Raw genomic sequence first — 25,444 nt, 5'->3', positions numbered from 1 at the left:
ACCACTCCCAGCGGCCCCCGCGGCCCCGCATCTGCGCCCTGGCCGCCGGGACGCCGCCATGGCGGCCGCGGCGGTGGCGCCTCCCGAGGTCCTTCGGGAATGCGGTTGCAAGGGCATCAGGACCTGTCTGATCTGCGAGCGGCAGCGCGGAGGTGACCCGCCCTGGCAGCACCCCTCGCAGGTGAGGGGTGGGAGAGGGGCCGCCGCGCCCACAACTCCATGCTTCGTGTGGGGAAACTGAGGCCCAAGTTGGCCTTGAAGACAGGTTCCGGATCAGCCCGTGTCAGCGGCCCTGAAGATGGGGGCGTTGCGAGGTGAAGAGATGAGGGATTTGAGGAGTGGGCTTGGAGTGGAGAAGGGGCTGGGACGTCGGTGCAGTCCGGCCGCGGCTCACCTATGGAACTTGGGGGTAGTCTGATAGCACACGTAGCCGCTGCTCCTCCGCCCCGGGTCGGGCTGGGAACCTCACCTGCCCGTGGGAAGACGACAGGACGAGAGCAGAGGGTGCCGAAACTCGGGGCAACGGGTCCCAGGAGGCATTGGACGGAAATGAGATTCCTTAATCCTACGAATTAACAAAGAAGGACGCAGAGCCTTTGAGCAGAGCGAGGGCCTTCAGCTGGGAAACTGTTTGGGCCGAGGCCTGGGGAAGGTGGGTGATGCGTCAGGGGAGGGAGATGAAGCCGGTGGGGCCTGACCACGGAAGGCAGGCTGGGCTCCTTTTGAGGGCCGTGGTGAGCTCGTGAGGGTTTTAAAGGTAAAATCACATGTGAACTTTAGAAAGTTCCTCTGAGGGGAAAGAGTGGATAAGAAGGAAAAGGGGTTGGGAAGCCAGTGAAGAAACCGTCAAGGTGTCTCTGATAGAAGTTAAGAAGGTCCTGTGAAAAACAGTAGCAGTTCCTAAGAAAATTAAATGTAGAGCTGCCATATGACCCAGCAATCCCACTTCTGGATGTGGACCCAAAAGAATTGAAAGCAGTGTCTTGAAGAGATATCTGTATACCCATGTTCATAGCAGAGTTACTCAGAAGAGTTAAAAGGCAGAAGCAACCCAGGTATCCTTGGACAGATGAAAGGATGAACAAAATGCGGCCCATACAACGGACTATTATTCAGTCTGAAAAAGGGAGAAAGGAAAGTCTGGCACGTGCCACGACACGAATGAACCCGAAAACGTTATGCTGAGTGTAATAAGGCAGTCAGGATGCAAACTGTATGATTCCACTCAGGTAGAGCGTCTAAAGTAGTCAGAGTCACGGAGACGGGAAGGAGAGTGGTGGGTGTGCACTGGCTGGAGCAAAGGAGACAGGGGATGTGTTGTTTAACGGATAGACTTTCTTTTCTTTTTTTTTTTGTAACATTTTGTATTGGAGTATAGCTGATTAACAATGTTGTGATGGTTTCAGGTGGACAGAGAACGGACTCAGCTATACGTATACATGTGTCCATTCTCCCCCAAACTCCCCTCCTATCCAGGCTGCCACGTAACATTGAGCAGAGTTCCCTGTGCTGTACAGGAGGACCTCATTGGTTTTAAATGTCACAGTGTGTACTTGTCCATCCCAAACTCCCTAACTAGCCCTCTACCCCATCCTTAGCCCCTACCCCCCAGCCCCGGCAACCGCAAGTTCGTTCTCTAAGTTAACAGGTAGACTTTTGCTAGATGAGAAAGTTCTGGAAATTGGTTGCACAACAGTGTGATATACTCAACACTGAACTGTGCACTTAAAATATGGTTGAGGATCAGTCTTATGTATAAAATATATGTGGTTGTATATATTTCACCATAGTTACTTTCTTAAAAAAAAAGTTTTTCAGACCTCGCCAGAGGTCTGGACTCTGCCCATGGCCGAGGGTGTGGAGGTTCCAGGCACTGTAGCGGGTAGCACCTTCCCAACCTGATGCCGAGGAACAAGTGAAATGTACAGGAGGAGTCCTTACTTTCTGTGTGTCCTGCGTGAGGTGCCAGGAGGGAGACGCGGTGGTTCAGAGTCGGGGGTGCTGGCAGTGCCTCTAGAACATACACGGGGAGGAGGCAGGGAGCACCCCCAACTCCCGCGCAGATCTGAGGAAGTCTTGGCTCACCCAACCGGAAGCTCCAGAGCAAAGACTGCCTGGTAATTGGCCGGGCTCGTGATGGGTCACTGGCCGGAGGCCCTGCCACAGGAGGCTGTCAGTCTGGTACTCCTCTAGGTGACTGGCAAGTTCTGCTCTTCTTTTTAAATTTTATTTATTTTTTGTTTTTGGCTCTCTTGAGTCTTCACTACTGTGTGGGCTTTTCTCTAGCTGGGGCGAGCAGGGGCTCCTCTCTAGTCGCTGTGCACAGGCTTCTCGTTGCCGTGGCTTCTCTTGTTGCGGAGCACGGGCCCTAGGGCGTGTGGGCTTCACTAGTTTCTGCTCCCAGGCTCTAGAGCACAGGCTCAGTAGTTGCGGCACACCAGCTTAGTTGCCCCACTGTGAATGGGATCTTCTGGGATCAGTGATTGAACTCACGTCTCCTGCCTTACCAGGTGGATTCTTTACCACTGAGCCACCTGGGAAGCCTTCTATCCTTTTTCAATGAGAAATTCAGGGAGTGCCCATGGCTGCCGCCGTGTCAGGGAGGCCCCAGCGACATCCCCACTGTGGCTGGAAAGAGCTTCTCCCTCTGGCCTCCCAGCATGTGAACTTACCCCCCTGGGCAACCCTAGGCCTCAGCTTTAGGGGAGCAGATTTCTCCAGCTCCCCATCAGGGCCGTCTGCCTTCACACACGCCTCACTAGCCTGGGAGGAACAGACAGTGCCCACAGCAACAGTGTGGCCTTGGAGGCTGCTCCCCAGCTGTGCAGCCTTGGGCTAGTTCCTTAACTTTGTTGAGCCTCAGTCACCTCACCTGCAAGGTGGAAGACGAAAGAATGTTCCTGTGTACTCTCTTTCCTTTTACAGACGAGAAATTGAGCAAGGTGGGGGCTGGGCAGGGGTCCACTTCCCTGGAGATGCCAGCTGACCCCCAGAGTGCTGCCGGGGAGGGTGCACCACTGGGTGGGGCAGCTTCTCAGGGCGTATGTGGGGTGTGAGCCAGGGCTCCAGAAGCTCTGACACCCCTGTCTTTCTTTTGCAGAAAACACACCGGTTCATTTACTACCCCGACACTGGCTGGGCCGTGGGGGCCGAGGAGTCTGACTTTGAAGGCTGGGCCTTCCCCTTCCCGGGCGTGACCCTGATCGAGGACTTCGTGACCCCAGAGGAAGAAGCCGAGATGGTGCAGCTGATGGACCGCGACCCCTGGAAGCTCTCACAGTCTGGGCGGAGGAAGCAGGTAGGCTGGGCCAGAGCAGGGTGGGGGGAGGAAGGCCTGCCCTCTCTGGCCAGTCACGCTGCAGGGTCCTGCCAGGCACCTGACCCTGGAGCTCCTGTGCTTATCTCCTTTTCCATGCCTGCCTTTGCAGCCACCGCCCAGAGCCATTAGCGGACAAGCTGACCTAGGGCTGTGGGAGGGCAGGGCTGCTGAATAGGGGTGCTGGGGAAGGGCCCAGAGCGCGGCCTGTTTACCTTCCTACGAGGTGGGGCTCAGAAGCAGACGGCCACCCAGCGCTCTCTGCCCTCTCCCCAGCTGGCGTAGTGCTGGTGACTCTCATGGAGTGCCTCTTTTTTTAATTCCTTTAATTTAGTTAGTTGTTTTTGGCTGTGCTGGGTCTTCATTGCTGTGCAGGCTCTTCTCTCACTGCAGCAGGCGGGAGCTACTCCCTGCTGTGGTGCGAGGGCTTCTGATTGCCGTGGCTTCTCTTGTTGCTCTAGGGGCTTCAGTACTTGGCCTCCTGGGTTCTAGAGCATTAGGCTCAACAATTCTGGCTTTGTTGCTCCGAGGCATGTGGGATCCCCCTGTTGAGGGGTCAAACCTGCGTCTCCTGCAGTAGCAGGCGGATTCTTTACCACTGAGCCCGCAGGGAAGCCCTGCGGAGTGCTGCCCGACGCCCCCACCCTGTCGGCAGCTCTCCGGGTCAGTTGTGAATCTCCTCACGCCTGTTCCTACCGATACTCTGGTCTCCAAACCCTGAAGCTTCCCTTTGTTGGGATCACAGCCCCCTTCTCCTTGGGTCCACTCCTGTCTCCTCCGTTCCTCATCTCCGGTAGTCCTCTCCCCCTCCAGACAGCCATTGGCCCCCTTTCTGCGTCCCCTGCCTGTGCGCACTCCCCAAGTCTCCCTGGCCCCCCAGCCAGTTAGCACAGGCGCTTCCTCGGGTGTCCCTCACCCTTTCTCCTCTCACTTTGTCAGGCTCCTTCCACTCACCCACCCCCAGGTGGCCTCGGGCTCTGGCTCTCCATCCTGAGCCGGGCCCTTCGTGCTCAGAGCCGTGCTGACTCCGCAGGTCATCGGCTCTGCTGCTGTCCTTCCAGTCCTCGCTCCCCTCCCCCCTCTGCACTGATGACCGGGCCTCTCAGAGAAAACACACGGATCTACCGAGGTTCCCTTCTCTCCTGTGCCCTGCTTCCCTCCGAGCCCCTCTTCAGCTTCGGGCTGGTTGCTGCTTCTCAGAAGCCCTTGTCCAGCTCCCTTCTCTCTAGGTGGGCTCTCTCCCACTGGCCTCCCAGGAAGCTGCATGTCTCTCGTCTCTGCAGCAGAACTTCTCAAGAGAGTTAGCTGTTCTGTTCAGCTCCTCTCCTCCTGCTCCCTCTTAACTCACTCTGAAACTGCCTCATCGCCGACCCCCACCCCTAAACCCAGCGACTGGTTCTCAGGCCTCTCCTCCCTCTCCAGACGCCCCTAGCTGATCTCAGGCCCGGTCCAAAAAATTCAGGGCTTGCGTGCTCGTACCTCCAGCCCCAGCTTCTCCTGTTTGTTAGTCCTGAGCTGAGCCGGCGCATTCCACCTTCCACCTACTCAGACCAGAAACCCTGGATCTTTCCACAGTCCTCTCTGGCTTTCACTGGTGATTCCTGTCAGCTCTTTACTCTTTCAAAACATATCCTGAGCCTGAGAATGTTCACCCCCGGCCACTGCTGCCGCCTGCCTCCACACTCCCTGCGCAGCCTCCGCCCCTCCTGTCCGTCTCAGTAGGAAGTGATCCCACCATCTGGTCAGAGTCGCTGCTCTACCACAGGCCCTCCCATGTCAGCGTGAACACAGAGGCCTTCCCGTGCCCTGAAGGCCCTGTGCTGGCCGCCAGCCCAACCTTTGTCTCCGCTGCTGCTGTCCCCATGGCAGTCATCCCAGCCTCCCAGGGATTCCTCGGGCTCCGGCTTCTCTTCTTTCTGCCTGTGGCCCTCCTGCCGGCTGCTGCCAACCGGTTGGGGTGACCTGAAGGAGCCAGCTGGCCTTGGCTCCTGCAGAACAGAGAAGGAGACTCTACCACCAGGTGGGGCCACCCTCCACTGGAGGGGCCCCCAGGGAGCAGGAGTGTGGATACATGCTCCCCTCTCACCCCTCAGATCTGAGCTGTATTCTACAGGGCTCCTCTCTTGTGTGTGTGTGTGTGTGTGTGTGTGTTTTTCCTTTTAGATGGAAGCCACCTACCATAAGATCCCCCATTTCAAGTGTATAATTCAGTGCTTTCATTTTCAGTGTAGCCACAGTGTTGTGCAGCCATCACCACTGTCTAGTTCTGGAACATTGTCATCACCCCAGAGCAAACACACACCCATTGCCAGTCACTTTGCATTTCCTTAACCCCCAGCAACCACTTACTTGCTGTCTGTCTCTGTGGGTTGGCCTCTTCTGGACATTCCTATAAGTGGGGTATGACCCTCTGTGTCGGGCATCTTTCACTGAGCATGTTCTCCGGGTTCATCGCTTTGCACCCTGTATCAGGACTTCATTGCTTTTTGTGACTCAGCATTATTCCATCGCATGAATAGACCACTCTCGGTTTACCATTCACCGGCTGGTGGACACGGATTGTTTCCACTTTCTGACTTTTTAAATTTGCCTGTACCGAGTCTTAATTGCAGCATATGAACTTAGTTGCGGCATGTGGGGTCTAGTTCCCTGACCGGGGATGGAACGCGGGCCCCCTGCATTGGGAGCTCGCAGTCGCAGCCACTGGACCAGCAGGGAGGCGCACTGTTTGACTTTGTCAGTAGTGCTGCTGGGAACATTCGAGTACAGGTTTCTGTGTGGACTGTGTTTCCATTCTCTTCAGTGAGGCTAGAAGTGGAACCACTTCTGGGTCCTAGGGGAACTCCTCCTCCGTGGTCTTGAAGCCCAGTGTTGACCAGCTGGGTAACACTGCCTTGGGCGGGCCCGCCCTCCCGCGCTCCCGCCTGCCCTGCCTGGCCGCTCCTCCTTCACAGCTCCTGACTCCTGGCCACGGCGGCCAGGGGATGCCACCCACACACGGGCCTCCTGTCTCCAGCTCTGCTTCCTGCGGTGCCTGGGCGGAGACGTCCTCCGACACTCCACATCCCCTTCCCTGCTCTGTTTTTCTCGGTGGCGTTTGCTGCCAGCTGGTGTGTGCTGTTCGTATTTCTCTCTCTGGTGTCTGTCTCCTTCTGCCAAAATGTCAGATCCACGAAGTCAGGCATCGTGGATTGTCTTGGTCTCTGTGATTGGATTCTTCCGCTCTGGCGTGTGATGCCATTTCCGTAAACTCAGCCAATCCCCCACTTCCTTTTCATCCTCATCCTCCAGGACTACGGCCCCAAAGTCAACTTCCGGAAACAGAAGCTAAAGAGGGCCGGCTTCCGAGGCCTCCCCAGCTTCAGCCGAGAGGTGGTGCGGCGGATGGGCCTGTACCCCATCCTGGAGGACTTCCGGCCCGTGGAGCAGTGCAACCTGGACTACTCCCCGGAGCGCGGCTCGGCCATCGACCCGCACCTGGACGACGCCTGGCTGTGGGGGGAGCGGCTGGTGAGCCTCAACCTGCTGTCCCCCACCGTGCTGTCCATGTCACGGGAGGCGCCCGGCAGCCTGCTGCTCTGCCTGGCCCCATCCGGCTTCCCGGAGGCCCTGGCGGACAGCGCGATGGCCCCCAGCCGGTCCGTCCCGTGCCAGGAGGTGGAGGTGGCGGTCCCCTTGCCCCGCCGCTCCCTGGTGGTGCTCAGGGGAGGCGCACGGCACCAGTGGAAGCACGCCATCCACCGGCGGCACATCGGGGCCCGGCGCGTGGGCGTCACCTTCCGGGAGCTGTCGGCTGAGTTCGGCCCCGGAGGGAAGCAGCAGGAACTGGGGCGGGAACTCCTGCAAATGGCGCTCTCCTTTCAGGGGAGACCCACCACGTGAGCCACCGCCCGGGACGGGGAGCTGGCAGCTGGGCCTGGCGGAGGCGCTGGCTCCCCAGCGGACCGGTGGCCAGCATCGAAGGGGGCGCCCAGCACGAGGGTCTTTCTCAGGTCTTAAGGGGAGACTGCTGGACAGACCCTGGCGCCTGGCAGCTCGAGCCCCGCCCGGGATGGTTTCACGGTGAGGGGCTCAGGTCGGTCCCTTTGGCCACTGGTTTGGGTTGTTTGTCACAGTTGAGGGCAGTGGCCTAATATGAGCTTAAAAATGGTTGGTACCCCTTCAGGCTGTTTTCTTCTTTATCCATCTGTCTTAATGAGGTTAGAGGGTAACCAAGGTTAGAGGTTAGGTAGCATCACCAACTCAATGGACATGAATTTGAGCAAACTCTGGGAGATAGCGAGGGACAGAGGAGCCTGGCGTGCTGCAGTCCACGGAGACACAGAGTCAGACACGACTGAGCCAATGAACAACAAGGTTGCAGAACATCCCAGCCTGCAGGCCCCGCATCTATTTACTGTTTTACGTGTTTACTTTTGGCCATGCCCCGCAGCTTGCAGGATCTTAGTTCCCGACCCGGGGGTTGAATCTAGGCCACTGCAGTGAAAGCGAGTCCTAACCACTGGACCGCCAGGGAGTTCCCAGGCCCCTGGTTTAGGGAGCGTGTTGGATTGGAGAGTGGATTGGTAGAGGATGTGAGGTGGTTATTGTTTCAGACATCAGGACTGCTGACAGCTTCTGAGCTGGCTCTGCCCAGGTCATGCTTGACCCCATGGGGTGTGGGGTGTGGTGATGGGGCAGTCTGCTGGGGGCCTGGGCCCCCCACTCCCAGTGATGTTAGAAATTGTGGAGGAGTCTCCGCAGCTCAGGACAGCACAGGGTGGCTCCTACCTGGCACCAGTGCTGTGAGGTGGTGACCTGGACTGGCGGCTGTCCCCCGCGGCCAGGTGAGGAGCAGCCTGTGGAGGTGGAAGGCATGGCCGTGCAGTCTGGGGGGCCAGCCTGGTCTCCTGCTGCTTATATGACAATATACCTGGCCCACCAGCCACATGCAAGGAGCCAAACTTGGGGGACCAGTGCCCCATCACAGCCTGGAGACATTCACAGCACTGGTTTTCACAGTCGCTCTGGAACTTTCCAAGAGCTATCAGGAGTGCAGAGCCACTGGCTACCCTGCACTGTCTGCGTAGTGGCCCTGGCAGAGACCCAACAGGACTGAGTGGGCCCAGCGGCTGGCCGTGGTGGGCAGTGGGCTCCCAGACACCTCTTCTGGTGGGGGACTGGTGCTTCTCAGGTACTGTGAACTCCCCACTAGCCCTCATACCCCTCAGGGTGGCATTTGGGCAAGGTGGCCAGAATTCCAGCCCATCTTGCCACATTGGTTGCCAAACAGGCACATAGACCCGATGGTCTGCTCGCTGGGGGCTTGACAGGCTGGCCTCAGGGCAGCCCGGCCCCTGGATGGAGCTTGCAGGGCGCTCCGCCAACAGAGGGCCCCGATTGAGCTGAGGCCGGGCAGTGTCCTCTAGGCTCTTCCTGCAGAGATGGGTGCAAAACCCGCCTGACTGTGTCCCCAGCAGCCTGAGAGGGATGTCAGGGGCTGGAAACACAGCTCAGCAGGGTCTTAATGGGCCTAGTGAGGAGTCTCTAGCCTTGGTCTGTCCCTTCTCTCCCTTTGCCCTTCCAGAGGCATCTGAGTTAGGACTGTCTCTGCAGGCTAGCTGAGCACACACAGGAAATGCTCAGGATGGGCTTGCTGGCCCAAAGCTCTGCACTGAGCCTAGGCCTTTTCTGCCACCACACCCCCCTTCCCCCCAAAAAAAGACAACTGCAGCCCAGTTATCTTGTGCTGCAGAGGCAGCCTGGCCCTCTGGGTTGAAGTGCCAGAACGTTAAGAACAATAAAAGGGACTTTCCTGGTGGTCTAATGGTTAATACTCTGTGCTTCCACTGCAGGGGGGCATGATATCAATCCCTGGTTGGGAGCCAAGATCCCATATACTTCACAGTATGGCAAAAGAAACAAAAAAAAAATTTTTTTTTTCTTAGTAAAGGACAGAAGTGTTCAAATAAGGGGGCCTGTACCTCCCTCACCTGGGAGTCTGTTGGGACACTGGTGACCAGTGGTTGGAGGAGGGGCTTCTGAGCATCCCCTCTCCCTACGGCCTCCCACCAAGAGCAGAGAGCAAGTTGTAGCTTTATTTACTCAGTTCAATCCAGGGCAACTGTTTTTAAAAAATCCATATATAGGACGGGGCAGGGGCGGGGGGCAGTGTACACCACATGTGGTCTCCATGACGTCATGCATAGTGCATTTCTCAGCACAAGACAGATAAGGTCTGTAGATGCGCCTCAATCCACTCAGGCTTGTGTGGTTTTGTCCTGCACAGACCTTCCTAGAAAACTGAAATACATTCTGCCCTGGCAGTTTGTCCAAAATAGAAACCCGTGAGTTTGGTTCTGGTCAGGTACTAAATGGAGACTGTGTTCCACTTTGGAAATGGCCTGTGTGTATCTGCAGGCATTTGTTTTATGAGCACCAGGAAGGCTCCTTTCAGAAGAAAATAGGGCAAGCCCACACCAGCTCCTCTTACCATGGAGAGGCCACTGTACTTGGAACCCTCTTCACAATCAGGCTAAACCTCCAGGAACCAAATTTCTAGCCTGTACATATGCTTCCCTGTCCTTCCCAGACTGCCCTGCTGCAGCTCCAAATAGCTTACTCTCCAGCCCCAGAGGACGCTCTGTGCTACCCTGAGGGTGACCCCCATCACCAGTCCCCAACCCATGGTCAGCTCTGTTCTCACAGAAACTGTTTGCCCCATACCTGGGAACTAGAAAGGCTGGAGCCGGGAAAACTTGCCGGATGAAAATAAGAAATTACAAGAACACTGCTCTCCTAATCAGTGTCTAAAGCATGTCACGCAGCATCTTCCTGCCTGTGTGGCAATGTCCTTGGTGCCTAGTGTCCGACCCTGATGCGGCCAGGTTAGGAAGCTCCCCTCCCACCAGCGCCACGGGCCAGGTGTTAACAGCGGGCTCCTGGCTGATAGCTGGGGTGTGCTTGCCACGATGTGGGGGAACTGGGCACTCCATGGGCCTGGCTCACAGGGCAGGGGCACCAGGCGGCCCAGGAAAGTGGGTCGCAGTGAGCCCCGCGAGGCCCCTCTCAAAAGGCTCAGGCTAGAGGAAGGAGCTGCTGTCCCCTCCAGCAGTGGGGAGGAGCCGGCCTGTCTGGTCCCTACCAGGACACACAGTGGTGGTCTTGCGGTGACGCTGACCTTGCACAAAGCAAACACGTTAAACCAGACGAGCCTTTTCAGCAAGGCTCCAGGAGAGGAGAGGAGACATGTGTTAAGGACCAAGCAAGTCACAACAGGTGTCAGCAGAGGATGTGAGGGACACGCCCTTCAGAAGGCGCCAGGGCTCTCCTCTGGCCCCACAGGACACAACATCCAGGCTCCCTGTAAATGCCACAACTTGCACTGGGGGTTCTCGGCATTTTAGAGTGATGTGTTAAGGTTTATGTTCTCAGCAGTACGTCACCGTCTCAGAAACCTCGGTCAGGCCCACCAGCGTTTCCTGGCACACGTGACCCAGACACCACAGAGCTACTAGGCTGTGGACAGACATGCCATCAGAGCATGAAGTCCAATGACTGTGGAAACAAAAGAAAAGGCACCCCTCTCTGGTGGCTGCTGGCCAGTATGGTACATGTGGTTCTTAAAAGCAGCTCAGGGCACAGCAAACTCATAGATAAGCTGAGCTGTAGCATCTACATGTTCTGCCCCAGGACATGGGCTCAGGTCTACCAGATGCCCATCTCAAAAACACCAGAAACCACGACTGTATAGAAGTATGAGCTGGGTGGGTGTGGCCGGAAGGCCTTGGGGGGCCCCCGGGGAGCACTACACGGGACCTCACCCTCCCTGCTGTCATAAGCAGAACCCACATGTGGCCAGGGCTGGCCTCTGGCACCACCACCCACAGACCAGGCCAGGCCATGGCCTTATCTAGACAGGAAGTCCCCCAGGCCGCCCCCCTCCCACAGCAGGGGCCACAGGCAGCAAGGAGACGGGTGAGCTCAGCTGCCTGGCCAGTGTCCCACCCTCTGTAGCTGCAGCTTAGAGGGCTGACAGCTCAGGGGGCCGTCTGGGGTTGAGAGAAGGATGTCTCTGGACTGTGGGCCCCTTTCCCAACCTGGTGGCCTCACTGGGTCAGTGTGGCCAGGGATCCTGCTGTCTGGGAAGAGAGAATTTGAGCCCAGGCTGCTTCAGGTCACCCCTCAGTTAGCCACCTCAAGTGGGCACCTCACCTGGGATGCCCAGAGACAGGCCTCCTGGCCCCACAGGCCTCTGACCTTGGACATCTCATCCAAGGCCTGACTAGTCTGATGCACTTGCTGGGCTGACTTGCCCTACCCAGGTTGCTGCCTCCCCGCCCCAGGGCCAGGCCACCCAACCCCCTCCAGGGCAGGGAGGGAAGCACCAGGCCAAGCCGTTAATCCTGTGCCCAGTCTATTCATAGCAGGGTGGTACCATCACTCATGCCCCTGGGCTGCCACCAGCCCAGCTCCAGAGTCGGTGCAGTCCCTTCCCTGAACTCAGGATGCTGCCCCGCCTCTCCAGACCCTTGCCAGGCTCCCACCCCAAGCTGGTCCACGTCTCTGAGGGGACCCGTGACCACCCGTTACAACCCAGAGCCTGGCCTCCTTGCCTCAGGAAGTCCCCATGGCCAAAGACTCAGCCTTTCTTTGCCCTGAGCTCTTAGCCATCAGTCTCCCCTTTAACTGAAGAGTTCCATCCTCCGAGGGAAAACGAGCCAGGTCTTAACAGCATTAAGACAGGAGTAGAACTTTGGTCTCGAACCGTCTTGGCAGTGACTCGGCAGCCCGGTTGGCCATCCGCGTGTCTGAAACTGTCCAGGAGGCAGGTGAGTTCCGGTCCACGCCAAGGGATGCAGACGGCGGCGGCCGCGCCCGGGAGCACGTGTGCTCACACCACCTGCAGGCTGCGCTCGTGCCCGTCCAGCTGCACCTTGAGCTTGTGCAGCTCCTCGATCTCGCGGTTGTGCCGCTCGGTCTTATGGCGCACCAGCGAGCGGTAGAAGTGGATGGTGAAGACCACGAAGATGAGGCCCACGGGCACCATGATGATGGTGGACACCAGGGCGGCCTGCCAGCCGGTGTGGCCGCCGGGGCCGGGCGGGGGGCCCGGCTGGTGGCGTGCGTCCACGGGCAGGAACTTGATCCAGCAGAGCAGCACCACCTCGGCCAGGAAGAGCAGGATGCCCAGCACGGTGGAGAAGCCCCAGGCCAGCTCGATGTAGGGGTGCATGCGCTCGTGTGGGGACTCGCTGATGGAGTTGAGGTTGTGGATGTTGCTCACGGCCTCCACGTTGGGCAGGATGCACGTGCTAATGAGCAGGGCAAACAGGTGCACGGCCACCAGCACCGTGGTGCAGGCGCTGAAGGCGATGAGCAGCGGCCGCGGGTACTGGTATTGCGTCTCCAGCTGCACCTCCACCATGGCCACCTGCAAGGCAGAGGGTTGCTGAGTGGGAGCCTCCACAGAGCAGAGGGCACTCTCCTTCCCCGTTCACACATTGTGAACTTTTTCCTGATATGCTAGAGGAGATCTCACTAAGGGCAATCTAAAAAGTACAGAAAAGGCTAAGGAAGCACTGGGTCCCGTGAGATCTCCCCCTGGGTGCCAAGGACGGAGGAGGACTGGGGGTGCCCAGCTCCGGCCCAGGGCAGAGGCCACACTTCCCTGGCAAGTGCAACACTGCTGTTGATAGCAGAGCCAGGCTGCAGTGGGACTTAGCTGCCAACAACTGCTGCTTTTCAAAACAAACAACCTGACCTTTCAGGGGGTTAAAAAAAAAAAAAAAGGAACAATGGAGGCTCCTGATGACCCCCAGAGCTGTGCACTGGACAGACTCTCACAAGCCACAGGGTGCCTCTGTCAGCTGAGACCAAAAGCAGGAAGGAGCAGCCTCATCTCCGAAGGCCAGGCCGGGAATAGCCGTATACATGAGAACAATGGTAAGAAGGGGAAGCTGGGAAACGGCCTGGGCTGGGAAAACAGCTGAATCTTCAGCAGCGGTCACAGCTAGGCCACAGGTAATGTCTAGAAAGTGTAAGAAACAGTAATTCCCGAATTCCACGTGGAGACGGAGGGGCTCCTCCAGGGGTGGGAACCAGGGGCTGCTGGGGTTTTAAACTGTGTGCGTGTATTCACTTCAATAACATATAAATCACTTTTAAGTGAAAGGGAATAAGAGGCCCACTAAAGGACCAGAAGCCCCAGCTTATCTCTGAAGCTGCTAAGTCACGTCAGTCGTGTCCGACTCTGTGCAACCCCATAGATGGCAGCCCACCAGGCTCCCGTCCCTGGGATTCTCCAGGCAACAATACTGGAGTGGGTTGCCATTTTCTTCTCCAGTGCATGAAAGTGAAAAGTGAAAGTGAAGTCGCTCAGTCATGTCCGACTTCACGACCCCATGGACTACAGCCCACCAGGCTCCTCCGTCTACGGGATTTCCCAGGCAAGAGTACTAGAGTGGGTTGCCATTGCCTTCTCCCTCTCTCTGTAGCAGTGGGTGTCTATTTAGGCTGAGACTTCCTCACCAGAAGCCCTAAGGGGCTTTCAGAATCCAGACTGGCCGCCAAGCTCCTGCCATGCTTCCCCAGGTCACACCCTGTCCACTCAGGATGGCTCCCCTGCGGCCCACACCCCACCCCAGCTCTGCAGACCAGCCCCAGTGGAAGGTTTAGTCTTAGCTCACCAAGGGCTTTCTCTCAAGTACCCAATGATAAGAAACCAGACCCATTAAGACAGCAGGAGCAGGGAGGCAGAGAGAAGCCAGAAGAAGGCTCTTCCATTCACTGTTTGTCTCCTAGATCTAAGCCATCCCTGTTTGTTTTTTTTTTCCCTGAACTGTGTGGCTTGTGGGATCTTAGTTCCCTGACCAGGGATTGAACCCAGGGCCACGGCAGCCAAAAAAAAAAAAAGGTGCCAGAGTCCCAACCACTGAGCACTGGACCGCCAGGCAACTCCCAGAGCCATCCCAGGTTTAAGAAATTTACAAGGAAGATTTCACAACTTGTAGCAACTATTGCCTTGTCCCCTCATTCTGTCCTCAGTGGAGATGGAACCCTTGGTAGGGAAGAAGAGAATGTCAGTCCTAGTGGACCACAGCTTGAACGGAAACTCTGCAATGATTATTGCTCCAAGAGTCAGTGGCCACATTGCCAAGGTGAGGGAGGGGTGGTCCTTTCTCAGTGCCCTGGTAGCCTGGGTAGGCTCTTGTGACCACAAAGAATGTGACCCAACAAAAAAGGATGTCATATATGGATGTGCGAGTTGGACTGTGAAGAAGGCTGAGCGCTGAAGAATTGATGCTTTTGAACTGTGGTGTTGGAGAAGACTCTTGAGAGTCCCTTGGACTGCAAGGAGATCTAACCAGTCTATTCTGAAGGAGATCAGCCCTGGGATTTCTTTGGAAGGAATGATGCTAAAGCTGAAACTCCAGTTGACTCATTGGAAAAGACTCTGATGCTGGGAGGGATTGGGGGCAGGAGGAGAAGGGGATGACAGAGGATGAGATGGCTGGATGGCATCACTGACTTGATGAACGAGTTGGTGATGGACAGGGAGGCCTGGCGTGCTGCAATTCATGGGGTCGCAAAGAGTCGGACATGACTGAGCGACTGAACTGAAACCTCAGAGGGTGCAGAGATAAGAAACAAAGATGATTAAAAGGCCGGCAAGGAAAGCAGTTTTGTTTCACCTCGGGAGAAAAGGCCAAAGGCCATATTTCGGTGTATTTATGTAGATATTTTAATCACAGGCCTCGGATCACAGGTTTTCTGTGTTAGGGGCAGGATAAACATGAAATAAGCTTAAGGTCAGGCATGAGCACCTGTTGGACAAAGGACCAGCTTTGCAATTCTAATTAGGAAATACATAATAGAGCCGCAAAGAGCCGGACATGACTGAGCGACTGAGCGACAACAAATACACAGAACAGACTCCGTGTTGAGCGCCGCCTGTTCATTTTTCCACGACCCTGTCCTTATTCAGCTGTAGTTTCCACAGCGGAAATACTGGCTGACGATCAGTATTCATCACTTCTTTCTCCTACGTGGCTTTGCAGTCTGAACAATCATCTGATTTACTGGGGTCTGTGTGGTTTCTGAAATGTATCACCGCCGGCTTAAAGGGAGTAGTGGCTGATACAGAGGAGATACTCCATGAAAGCTGAGAAAATGCAATATTATTTCCACCCCTGCCTCTCAAAGGTCACTGCTCCCATTCTCAGGCCACTTCATACCCTTGAAGCCTGCAGTTAAGTCTCAAACTAATCCTCCAGGATTCACTGTTTTGAAGCTTCACAGGGCTTGTTTTCAAATTTCAATGAGGGGTTTGTAACCTTCAACTTGGGTGAGCGTTTTGTTGGAAAAAGTGACTCTTCCCTAAATTTGGAAATCCAAACTGGAGTCTCAAGAGACCGCCCGCAGACAGGAAGGGATTTCCAAGACCTGGGCCCCACACAGAATGGAAACCGTGCTACTGCATTCAATCGGGCAGCGCTTCTCAGAGTTAGTTTTCCAGAGATAAAATATACACACACACACACACACACACACCCACCCAGGTCAGAAAAAGCTTAATGCAGTACTATAATTCTTACGTGAAGGTAGAAAACAAAGTTTAATTTCTAAAACATTTATTCACTTGGCTGCACAGGGACCTAGTCCCCACCCAGAGGTCCCACTGCGGGAGCCCTGCGTTGGGAGCACAGTCTTTGCCACTGGGCCACCAGGGAAGTCCCCCAAGATCTAATTTTAATAGTGACACCGAAAAAAAAAGTGACATCAAAAATTCTCTTGCATATTTTTTAAAATTAAGCTTGAGAAAATATTCCTTTTTTAATGTGATGAAAGAGAACATTTTGAGCCAAAACTCTGCCCCACGTGGTTGGACACTTGTAATCACGGGTTTTGTTTGGTTTAGCATGTATTCACGTGGCAGTGCCGGGCCTTAGCTGTGGCACGCAGGATCTTTAGCTGTGGCTTGTGGGATGTGGTTCCCTGTCCAGGGGTCAAACCCGGGCCCCTTGCTTTGGGAGCTCAGTCTTAGCCACTGGACCATCAGGGAAGACCCTGTTTTTTAAAAAATAATTCGCAAGACCTGAATCAGCGTTTGCTTTAAACCACAGACCTGAACCCAGATTGACTGCCCTCTAAATGCGGTGACCACTGCCCCGCCCTGTATGAAGTCACGTCCTGACTACACAATGTCTCATTTCTCTGAGGGTGACCGGCACCCATGTCTGGCAGGCCCTCATCAGAGGAGTGGTCACGCTGGCTCTCTTGGACACCTTTCTATTTTCTGCATATCCACTGGACAACTGACCCTCCAGGTTATGGAAGAACAATTGTTTCCACGTTAAAAAAAAAAAGAATTGCTTCCAGCCCAATAGGACTTCAGCAGACAACAGAGAGAGGAGGAGTGGCGGCCGCAGTTCTCACTGGGATGCTGACATCCCCGTGCACTGGGACGATCCCCAGAGGGATGAGGTCTGCAGGCTTCGGAGTCAACAGGAGATGTGGCCCTTCCTGGGGGCCCGCAGCTCCTCCCCAGACAGACTCGCCCTGGGGGGTGACTCAGAAGGAAAGCATAGCCAGGCAGCCAGGAGTCAGGCCAGAGGCTCCGTTTCTGGGGAGCGTGTGTGTGCCCAGCTGGGTTACAGTGAGCAAACCGGGCTCATTCTGCAGTTCCTGCTCACATTCCCAAACTCTTGGGGGCCTTCTGAGGGCTTGGGGACTCCCCTGGGTGCCCCAGGTCGCCCTCCCCATTGCCAGACCAATCCCCTTGGAGGGGGTAGGACCTGGGTGGAGACTTTTATTGGAGGGTGGGGGTGGGGGGGTGGTCTTAGTTGCAGCACGTGGGATCTTAAGTTGCAGCCTGTGGGATCTAGTTCCCTGACCAGGGATTGAACCCAGGCCCCACTGCATTGAGAGTGCAGTCTTAGCCCCTAGACCTCCAGGGAAGTCTCTGGACAGAGACTTCCCCAGTGGTCCATCCTGGCTGCTAGCAGGGCCCAGAGGGTGGGCTTTGCTCCCTGAAGCATCACAGGATTTCAGTGAGCAGAAGCCCACCTTACTGGCTATATTTCCCACCACGTGTTTCCACTCACCATGGCAAAGCCTGAGAGGAGGGCGGATGTCCTGCTGGAGGCCTTCAGCTTGGCCCTGCTCAGGTAGAGCTTCCTCCAGGAGAGCGCCTGCACGGAGTGGTGGTTGGAGGTGACCAGTTCCAGGTAGCTGCGGCGAACCCAGTCCCGGTAATCCATGCCCTTGTGGCCGGGTTCCGAGCAGGCAGGAGCAGAGGGGTCCACGGGCACGTTGAGCTCAGTGCTCATGGTGGGGGCCAGGCTGGGGGCAGGAGAGACACTCCGGTATACCCGAGGATCCCCCCAGGGCGTGGAGAATCCAGACTTCCAAGTCCCTTCTACCTTCCCTGGGGGCCCGCTATCTACACCCTGCACCAGGGCCACAGGATCCAGGGTGCACGAGGGTGGGCCTGGCCTCCGAGGCTTGTCCCCACACAGGAATGCAGGGACCACCTGTGGGAAAGGGCTCAAGCGGGTGCATCTTCAGGACCCACCGCAGCGTCCAGTGTTTCTCCACAAAGCTGGTATCTGGTCTCCTCTCCTGAGCTCAAAGCTCCAACTGAGCGTGGCTCTTGGGTGAACAGAATTCCAAGGCTGGCTGAAAGCACCTAAACGCCTATCTTCAAGGAGAAGGGAGTTGTAGCGTTTTGGAAGCTTCTAGGACCTGATACTTCTGGATTTGACCCAGCTGTGCGATTCTAAACACAACACCTGACTTTTCCAACTTGTTCATCTTCACGTGGAGACATGCCCACCCTGTTAGTTGCTCAGTTGTGTCCAACTCTCTGCGACCCCATGGACCGTAGCTCGCCAGGCTCCTCTGTCCATGGGATTCTCCAGGCAAGAATCCTGGAGTGGGTTGCCATTGCCTTCTCCACCCTATTGGGGTCTTAAACAAGACAATGGAGCCCAAAAACCCCAAATTGCTTTCCAACGGCCAGGTGCCAACCATGAAATCAGTGTTTCCACGCAGCTGCTAATTTCTCAAATCTCACTTCAATTTAAATCAGCACAGTTCACCCTGAAAATAACTGACTTATAGCTTGCTGAAGCTACATCCAAGGTGCAGTGGAAACCTTTAGCAAAATGAAAAATTGCTCAATTGACACGAACATGGTTTGGGGGTTTATTCTTTTCAAGAAATGGAGGCTGGAGACCCCTCGAGTCATCCCAGTACACATGTGGTTTGACAGTAACACAGGATGAAGATCAGAAGGGCTGATCTGTCGAGATTTGTGAATTTAAACTCAAATCTCCACTAATCCAAATAGGGGATTGGCGGTCTTGTGTGGCCCAAGGGACTGGCCCTGCAGCAGCCCTCAGGATCAGCTCTAATTAATCTGTAGGGCAGGCTTCAAGGGCACAGGCACCTCACAGCTCACTTAGCATCAGATATTAACTTGTACCTTCAGGCCCGCATGGGCCCAGTGAAAAGCCTACTTAAGGCTATTACAAACAGATCAGCGTTCCTAGGTCCCAGGGAGCCAGGTTGGGGGTGCGTGGGCGGGCAAAAGGGTGTTTACCAGGGTCCATGGCTGAGGAAATGCCCCAAACTTGATCTGCCCATGCCAGTCCCTAAGTGGATTCTCTGGGAAGGTCCTGGGGAGGGGGGAGGCTCTCTCTTTTTGGGGGTCCTTTCCTCTTTGTTTTGTGCCAGGCCATGGAGGCACAGCTTTTACTGGCCAACAGGGCCCCCAGAGAACAGCTCTGTGCTCTTCTTTTTCTGCCCGGTCATGCCTGGAAAATCCCATGGACCGAGGAGCCTGGTGGGCTACAATTCATGGGGTCACAAAGAGTCGGACACAACTGAGCGACTTGTGTGTGTCTGTGTATGCCAATTACTAGGTCATTTACAAGAGGGCCGACTTGGAAACCTTGGTCACCACCACCCGGCCCCCACCCACATCTGCAGCTAGCAGCACTGCTTGCGAGCACTTCAATCACAGGAATGTACCTTCCCTTGGGAAGAATTCATTGAAATGTTCACTAACCAATCCATTGGCTGGCTCCAAATCATTTAGAATGGCATCATTTGGAAATGCATTTTTTTCCCCCCTCTTTTTGCTCCACTACATCAGAAGTGAGCTCGTGGGGTTGATGAAGACACTGTCCAGCCTATGGAAGGGTAAAAGGCACAACCTTTGGCCCCTCAGAGGATCCATCCTCCGCCCTGCATCCAGTAAACGCTTCCTGGGACCTAAGGTAAGGCTGCATTTGGTACTTAAGGATCAAGATGAAAGATGAGGATGTTCAGTGGGGGAATGGCCTAAGTCGGGGGAGATTCTTGTCCAGTGAGTTAAATGCTGCTGTAGCGGAGCCAGTGTGAGGGCTGAGGGGGTGGACAAGGCGCTGGCTGGCTGCCTCTACTCTTTGGGCCAGGAGAGGGTCCCTGTAAGGGAGCAGGGACCAGGACACAGTTGGTAAAGGTCATGCTGGCAAAGAGGGACCCTCCTGCAAAGACAAGATGGTGCCCACTTGGGGAGGGTCTGAGAGGCAGGGCAGGAAGGCTGGCTGCAGAAGGGCCAGGGGAGCAGTGGTGGAAGCAAGATTCAAGGAGTACGTGTGGCCCAGGCAGTATGACTGTGTTGGACTTGCCCTGGCGCTGCCCAGAGCTGCCCAGATGCTCAGGCTTGGGAGGAGTTGGTGAAGGAGCCATCAGGGCTCCATCTGGTCTGTGTGCTCAAACACTTGGCCAACTGGGAAGGGCAGAAGGGCCTCGTGGCCTCCAGAAAGATGAATGGGGTGGAGATGGGGACCGTTAGTGAAGGTGAGCTGAGCCCAAGTTGGAGAGTGGAGAACTTCATGGGCAGTGAGGGCTGATGGTGGCCTGGGTGGTGGCAGGGCGGCCTCAGCTCTACTGATGTCTCCAGTGGCAGGATTTGGCAAGGGCTGTCTGTCTGCTTGGAGCTGGGGTTGTGAGGTGGGCCTGTGGGTCCCGAGGACAGAGAAACCACTTCCTGCAGAGGGAGTAGCTCAGACTAGATTCAAACCCATCCGCGGCCCCCCAGCCCCAGCGTCCTACCCCGGGCCAAGCCTCCTCCCCACCCAGCCTCCACCAGAGGCAGAGTCTGGTCCTCAGACCCCAGGGCTCGGCTCAGGCAGCGGGTGGGGCAGGGCAAGATGGAGCCTGACCTTTCTGTCAGGTGGCAGAGGCGCCAAAGGATGCTCTCCTGGCCGAACCTTGTGGTCTTTTGGTTTTGTTTTTATATAAGGGGCGGTCAGAGAAAAGATCTCGTAGAATTACCGTGACGCTGTCTCTGGCCGTGGGAAACATTTCCAGGAGGTGGGTTTGGGGGTTTGACTGTCAAGTTCCCTTAAACATCTGGGGCACGAGCAATGGCGAATGCCACGCAGAAACGGCTGTTTCTGACTCTTTCTGTCACCCGCACACGGGAGGGCCCAGCTCCCCTCCTCCCCTGGGTCTCCCTGGAGGAACCCGCCTGCAACCCTGTTCCTTCGCCTCAGCACCCCCTAGCAGCCGGGGGACCCGCATGCGGCCCGCATCTCTCCACGCCTGGCAACCTCCCAGTCATCCCGGCGGCTCCGCACCCCGCCCGGGGATCCCGCGGGTTTGGGGTCCCAACCTCACAGTCGTTCCGTAGGCCTGCCCAGGAGGAAGCTGGGGTCTCCGGGGGCAATTCCGGTCGCTCTCACCCCCCGCCGGGGCGGAGATCCCGCCGCCCTCGCCCGACGCCCGCAGTGAGCACTCACCGATCTTTGCTCTGCCCTCCCGGCCTGACTCCGGCTCGGGCGCGCGGCTGGCGGCTCTGGCGTGGCCCGGTGGCCCGGCCGGGGCGCCGAGCGCGGCCCCCTCCCTCCTTCCGCCCGTCTCGCGGGGTCCCCCGGGCCCCGCCCCCGCCGGCTGACCCGCCCCCCCGCCGCCCAGCCGCAGCCGCTGCCAGGGCAACGGCGCGGCTGTCACGTGACCGGCCGCGGGGGCGCCGTGGGCCACGTGATGCTGCGGGCCAGGAGGGGCGGGGCGCACAGCCCCCCTACCCGGGGTCCCCCGGGGTCCCTGCAGTGCTGGCGCCGCTCCCGCCGGGACATGAAAACCCGAAGGGTGCTCATCATTCCTGGTTACTGGGCGCGTCGCGGGTGGCCGTGAGCAGGGATCCGCGCCGCGGTGGTGATGAGAGCCGGAAGCCTGGGCATCCCTCGCTCTCCCTCCCCAGCGACGGAATGGGGAAGCTGCGCTTTCTCTGCCCCTGGGTCTGGCCCGCAAGTCCAGGGAAGGGTGAGCCCTAGTCTGCTGGACGCGTGTGGGCCTGAACACAGAGCAGGAGCACCAGGTTCCCAGGGTGAGCCCCGGAGGACGCCCAGGACCGGTCACTGACCCTGTGAACCGGTGGGATCTCGTTATCAGTCTGCCAGGCGGACTGTGGGTGGCGGGGGGAGGAGGGGTGTATAGCGGAGAGGAGGGTCCGTTGGGGAAGGTGTGGGCGGCCACGCCCCAATTTGCCAGGTGGACAGCGACCCCAGGCCGAGCACGCACCCGGAGCTGGTCACCCGGAACCGCAGCCCAACCCACCAGGCCCAGCGAGACCTGCGGGGTCCTCACCCGAGTGCGGCATGCTTGGTGGGCAGAGCGCTGGGGGGGAAGGGTTTTCCTCGGTGCCTCTGGCTCCCTCCGTTCCAGGGTGCAGGGAACCTCTCACCGGGAATGGTGAACTCTCAGGTTTTGTAACCCAGACATTCAAACAGGAACGGTCTTTTCAGGAAGTGCATATGGGTAACTCACTGAGAGGAGAGCTGGGTTCCCATCCACCCACCGTGCCAGGCGGGCCCTCGGAGCCCTTCCTGCGTGCCCTACATAGGATTTTTCCATCTGTCACAACAGCATGGCACCGTGACACATTTATCCAAAGGAAAGAAAAAAGAAAAATTCCATTCCTGTCGCCCAGTCCAAGTTTTCTGACAATTGGATGAGTAAATGTTGGCAGGTATGCCAGGCCAGATCCACTTATACTTCAAGACCCATGCTGAGAGCCAGAATGACACCTTTTATTCCAAGAGGACACTTAAGAGCGGACTAAGCTAGTTTCCCTGTGTTTACCGCCCTAACAAAGGAATGAGGAAAATCCTGGGGTCTGATTACTGCCCTTCCCACCCATGGCAACAGGAAAGAGATTGTTGTATTTCAGGGAGCAAAGTCCACAAAAAACATAGTGTGGCTTCCACCCCTCTGGCAGTTGATAAAGTGGACTGGAAAACAGGAGGAAAACATTCTTTTAAAAAAATGTTTTTATTTGTTCACCTGAAACTACCACAGCATTGTTAATTGGCTGTGCCCCAATATAAAATGTTTTTGGTGTTCAAAAAGGAAGAAAGCATTCTGAACACTTTGCTAACGGCAGTAATTGCATCACAGGTGAACATTCTTTGAGCAACAGAGTCCTTTGCTTGAGTTCTCACTTCTGAACCCTGATTGCACATCCTTTAGAACGCTTCCTAGGCCTGGTAGCCACGCTCCCACACCCAGGCACATTTATCCAGCGTGTCTGGGCAGAAGTAGAACGTAAGTCATAATTATCAGGGCTTTCCAGAGCTCGTTTACTAACCAAACCCAGAAAACGGCATTCCCCACCCTGTGAGATTAAGCATGCTGACAGCACCAAGTTGAAAGGAGAAAAATTTAATGATCCCGGTACTCACAGTTGCAGAGCCCACTCGGGTGCCCAGGTTGTTGCATGGGGCTTACGCAGAAGCCGAGGTGGTTCAGGTCAAGGTGCATAGTACCAGCCGCTCGGCGGGGAGGTCTGGGTTCCAGTCTGTGCTGACACTCCCGTGGCTGGTGGTCTGGCAAGTCACCACCTTTTCTGAGGCCTCGGCCACCCCACATTTGAAAAAGGCAATTCTGGGAGGCATGTCCCAGAGGTCACTGCCACACTGGTGACCTCATCCACTGTGACCCTTTGTTCCGTGAACACTGTGGTCCTGCTGTCTCCCTCCCTCCCCAGCTCCTAGCCAGGATGGCCTCCCAGCCGGTGTGGACAGTGTATCCAGTCCCTTGACCATTCACTCCTAAAGCCTAGTGCTTATTATCACCCTCTGTGAACTTCCGAACCCTGTGCCCCGGCAGTGAGTCTTAACTACTGGACTGCTGGGGAATTCCCAGTGTGATTGCTTAAATTCAGATATCCTGCTTTCTGACCCTTCTTCCTCACTCAGTCCCCAGCACTTCCCTGACCCTGCTGACACCCTTCTTTCTCCCGCTGTCTCCTCTCCACTCCTCCTATGGCCTCTCCCCCGCACGTCAGACTATAAACTTCTCAGAGAGCTGTCATCACTTCCTTCGTTTCCTCCTCAGCCACCTGCAGTTACAGCCCTTTGTGCTGCTAAATCCACATGTCCCAGCCACTGCCCTGTCTGTCCCTGCGTCCCCCTCCTTCCACCCGGAAACCCTCTTTCCTTCTCCGGTGAGCCCACCAGACAGTGCCCTGCACCCCACACGGGCTTCTCTTCTTCCGTCTGTCCACTCGATACGGGTGTTTCTCAGGATCCTGTCCGGGTCCCTCTCTCTACACTTCGCCCTGAGTTTTCTCACCCACTCACTGTTTGGCCTGAGGGCTCCTGTATCATCACCTACAACCCTGATCTCTTCCCAGCCTGGCAGGACGTGTCCCATGGCCCCCGGCTTCACCACGCCCACAGTTAGAGTCCTCATCGTTCCCTCACATACCTGCTCCACCTCCTGGTCCCCTGCTCCCTTAGGGAGGGTTCCACCACTCGGCACAGCTGGTAACTCTGTAGATCTGTAGAACTCTATAGATCCTGACTCCCCACGAGGAGAATTCAAGTCCTGTGAATTCTCCCACTGAAATGTCTCTGAAATCCCCCGAGCCCCTCATTTTTGCTCTCCACACCTCCTGTCTATTCTAATTCAGGCCATCGTCACCTCTGGTTTCTGATCTGAGTTTCTGATCTGAGCTAGCCTCCCCTCATCCCGGAGGCCTGGGGCCCATACCCACGCAGCACCCCAAGCGTCATCAGCCTGACTTTCTTGTCTGTGTCCCTGATCAGACCCTGAGTCCTTGAAGGTGAGGATCGTGTTGCCCAACAAAGTGCACTTCGGAACCCTTTGGATTTCAGCCTAGTGTTTGCTCAATAAATGTTTGCTGTGTGATCTTCCCTGGTGGTCCAGTGGTTAAGAATCCACCTGCCAATGCAGGGGACGTGGGTTTGATTCCTGGTCAGGGAACTAACATCCTAAGTACGTGCCACAACTTGAGAAGCCCGCCACGGCGCAGCTGCGCCCCACCCCGCAAAAAAAGTTTTTGCTACATTCTGGGGAACAAGAAAATGGAAAACTGCCTGAGGACTTACCCCAGGTTAATTTCTCAGGTGGTTCTCCTTCCTGATCTGTTATTAGATAGAGGTTGTAGATCACTTTAGTCGTGTATGCTGGACAGTAAATATAGATTAACTTCCAAAGGGGAGGAGGAGAAACTGTGCCTGTTTCCAGTGATGATGATGGAAGAAACGGTTTCACACAGCCCTCCTTCCACGCACCTTGGAAACTGAGTCTGGTTAGCGCTGGTTTAGTTACATTCCTATTTTCAAAAGTCAATAGAACGTCTCTCCTCTACCTCAGTTTTTCCCCCCATATGATACATGTTGAAAACAGAGAATTAAAATAATGATGGTACTTTCTATGCTCCAAACCAGTGTTTCTCAAGGTATTGGTGGTGGGGGTGTGGTGTGGGGATCCAGAGTAGCGTCTCCTGAGGTTCAGTTCAGTTCAGTTGCACAGTCGTGTCTGACTCTCTGCGACCCCATGGACTGCAGCACGCCAGGCTTCCCTGTCCATCACCAACTCCCAGAGCTTGCTCAAGCTCATGTCCATGGAGTCGGCAATGCCATCCAACCATCTCATCCTCTGTCATCCCCTTCTCCTCCCGCCTTCAATCTGTCCCAGCATCAGGGTCTTTTCAAATGGTACCTGCTTAAAATGCGTAATCATGGCCAGAGCTGTGATGACTCAGTCTAGGGGGCGTGGCCAGGGTGGGTCTGAGTGTTTCAGGCAGGCTCCTCCCCTGCTGCTGAGCTCTGGGCATTAAAGGCAGCAAAA

General features: G+C 56.1%; 2 protein-coding genes across 5 annotated transcripts; one reads left to right on the top strand and one right to left on the bottom strand.

The window, feature by feature from the left end:
- Positions 1–17: 17 nt before the first annotated feature.
- ALKBH4 (alkB homolog 4, lysine demethylase) lies at positions 18–9,116 on the top strand. Its single transcript, XM_027527599.1, has 3 exons — positions 18–181; positions 3,101–3,298; positions 6,608–9,116. The coding sequence occupies exons 1-3, from the start codon at positions 59–61 to the stop codon at positions 7,196–7,198; spliced, it is 912 nt and encodes a 303-aa protein (XP_027383400.1). The 5' UTR covers positions 18–58; the 3' UTR covers positions 7,199–9,116.
- Positions 9,117–9,379: 263 nt separating this feature from the next.
- Positions 9,380–24,444, bottom strand: ORAI2 (ORAI calcium release-activated calcium modulator 2). 4 transcript variants are annotated; one of them, XM_027527602.1, is made up of 3 exons: positions 23,029–24,444; positions 17,401–17,638; positions 9,380–12,728 (listed from the first exon to the last, which is right to left on the bottom strand). In XM_027527602.1, exons 2-3 carry the CDS (start codon positions 17,623–17,625, stop codon positions 12,189–12,191), a joined length of 765 nt encoding a protein of 254 aa, XP_027383403.1. In that variant the 5' UTR covers positions 17,626–17,638; positions 23,029–24,444; the 3' UTR covers positions 9,380–12,188. The 4 variants fall into 4 exon arrangements, with proteins under 4 accessions (XP_027383403.1, XP_027383402.1, XP_027383401.1 ...); XM_027527601.1 differs by lacking the exon at positions 23,029–24,444 and adding an exon at positions 21,935–22,584; XM_027527600.1 differs by lacking the exon at positions 23,029–24,444 and adding an exon at positions 21,088–21,197.
- Between the last annotated feature and the right edge of the window lie 1,000 nt (positions 24,445–25,444).

The sequence above is a fragment of the Bos indicus x Bos taurus genome, chromosome 25, assembly GCF_003369695.1.
Source record: "Bos indicus x Bos taurus breed Angus x Brahman F1 hybrid chromosome 25, Bos_hybrid_MaternalHap_v2.0, whole genome shotgun sequence".
NCBI classification, from domain to species: Eukaryota; Metazoa; Chordata; class Mammalia; order Artiodactyla; family Bovidae; genus Bos; species Bos indicus x Bos taurus.
The sequence above is the reverse complement of the archived record's forward strand: the minus strand, read 5'-3'. Positions and strand labels throughout refer to the sequence as shown.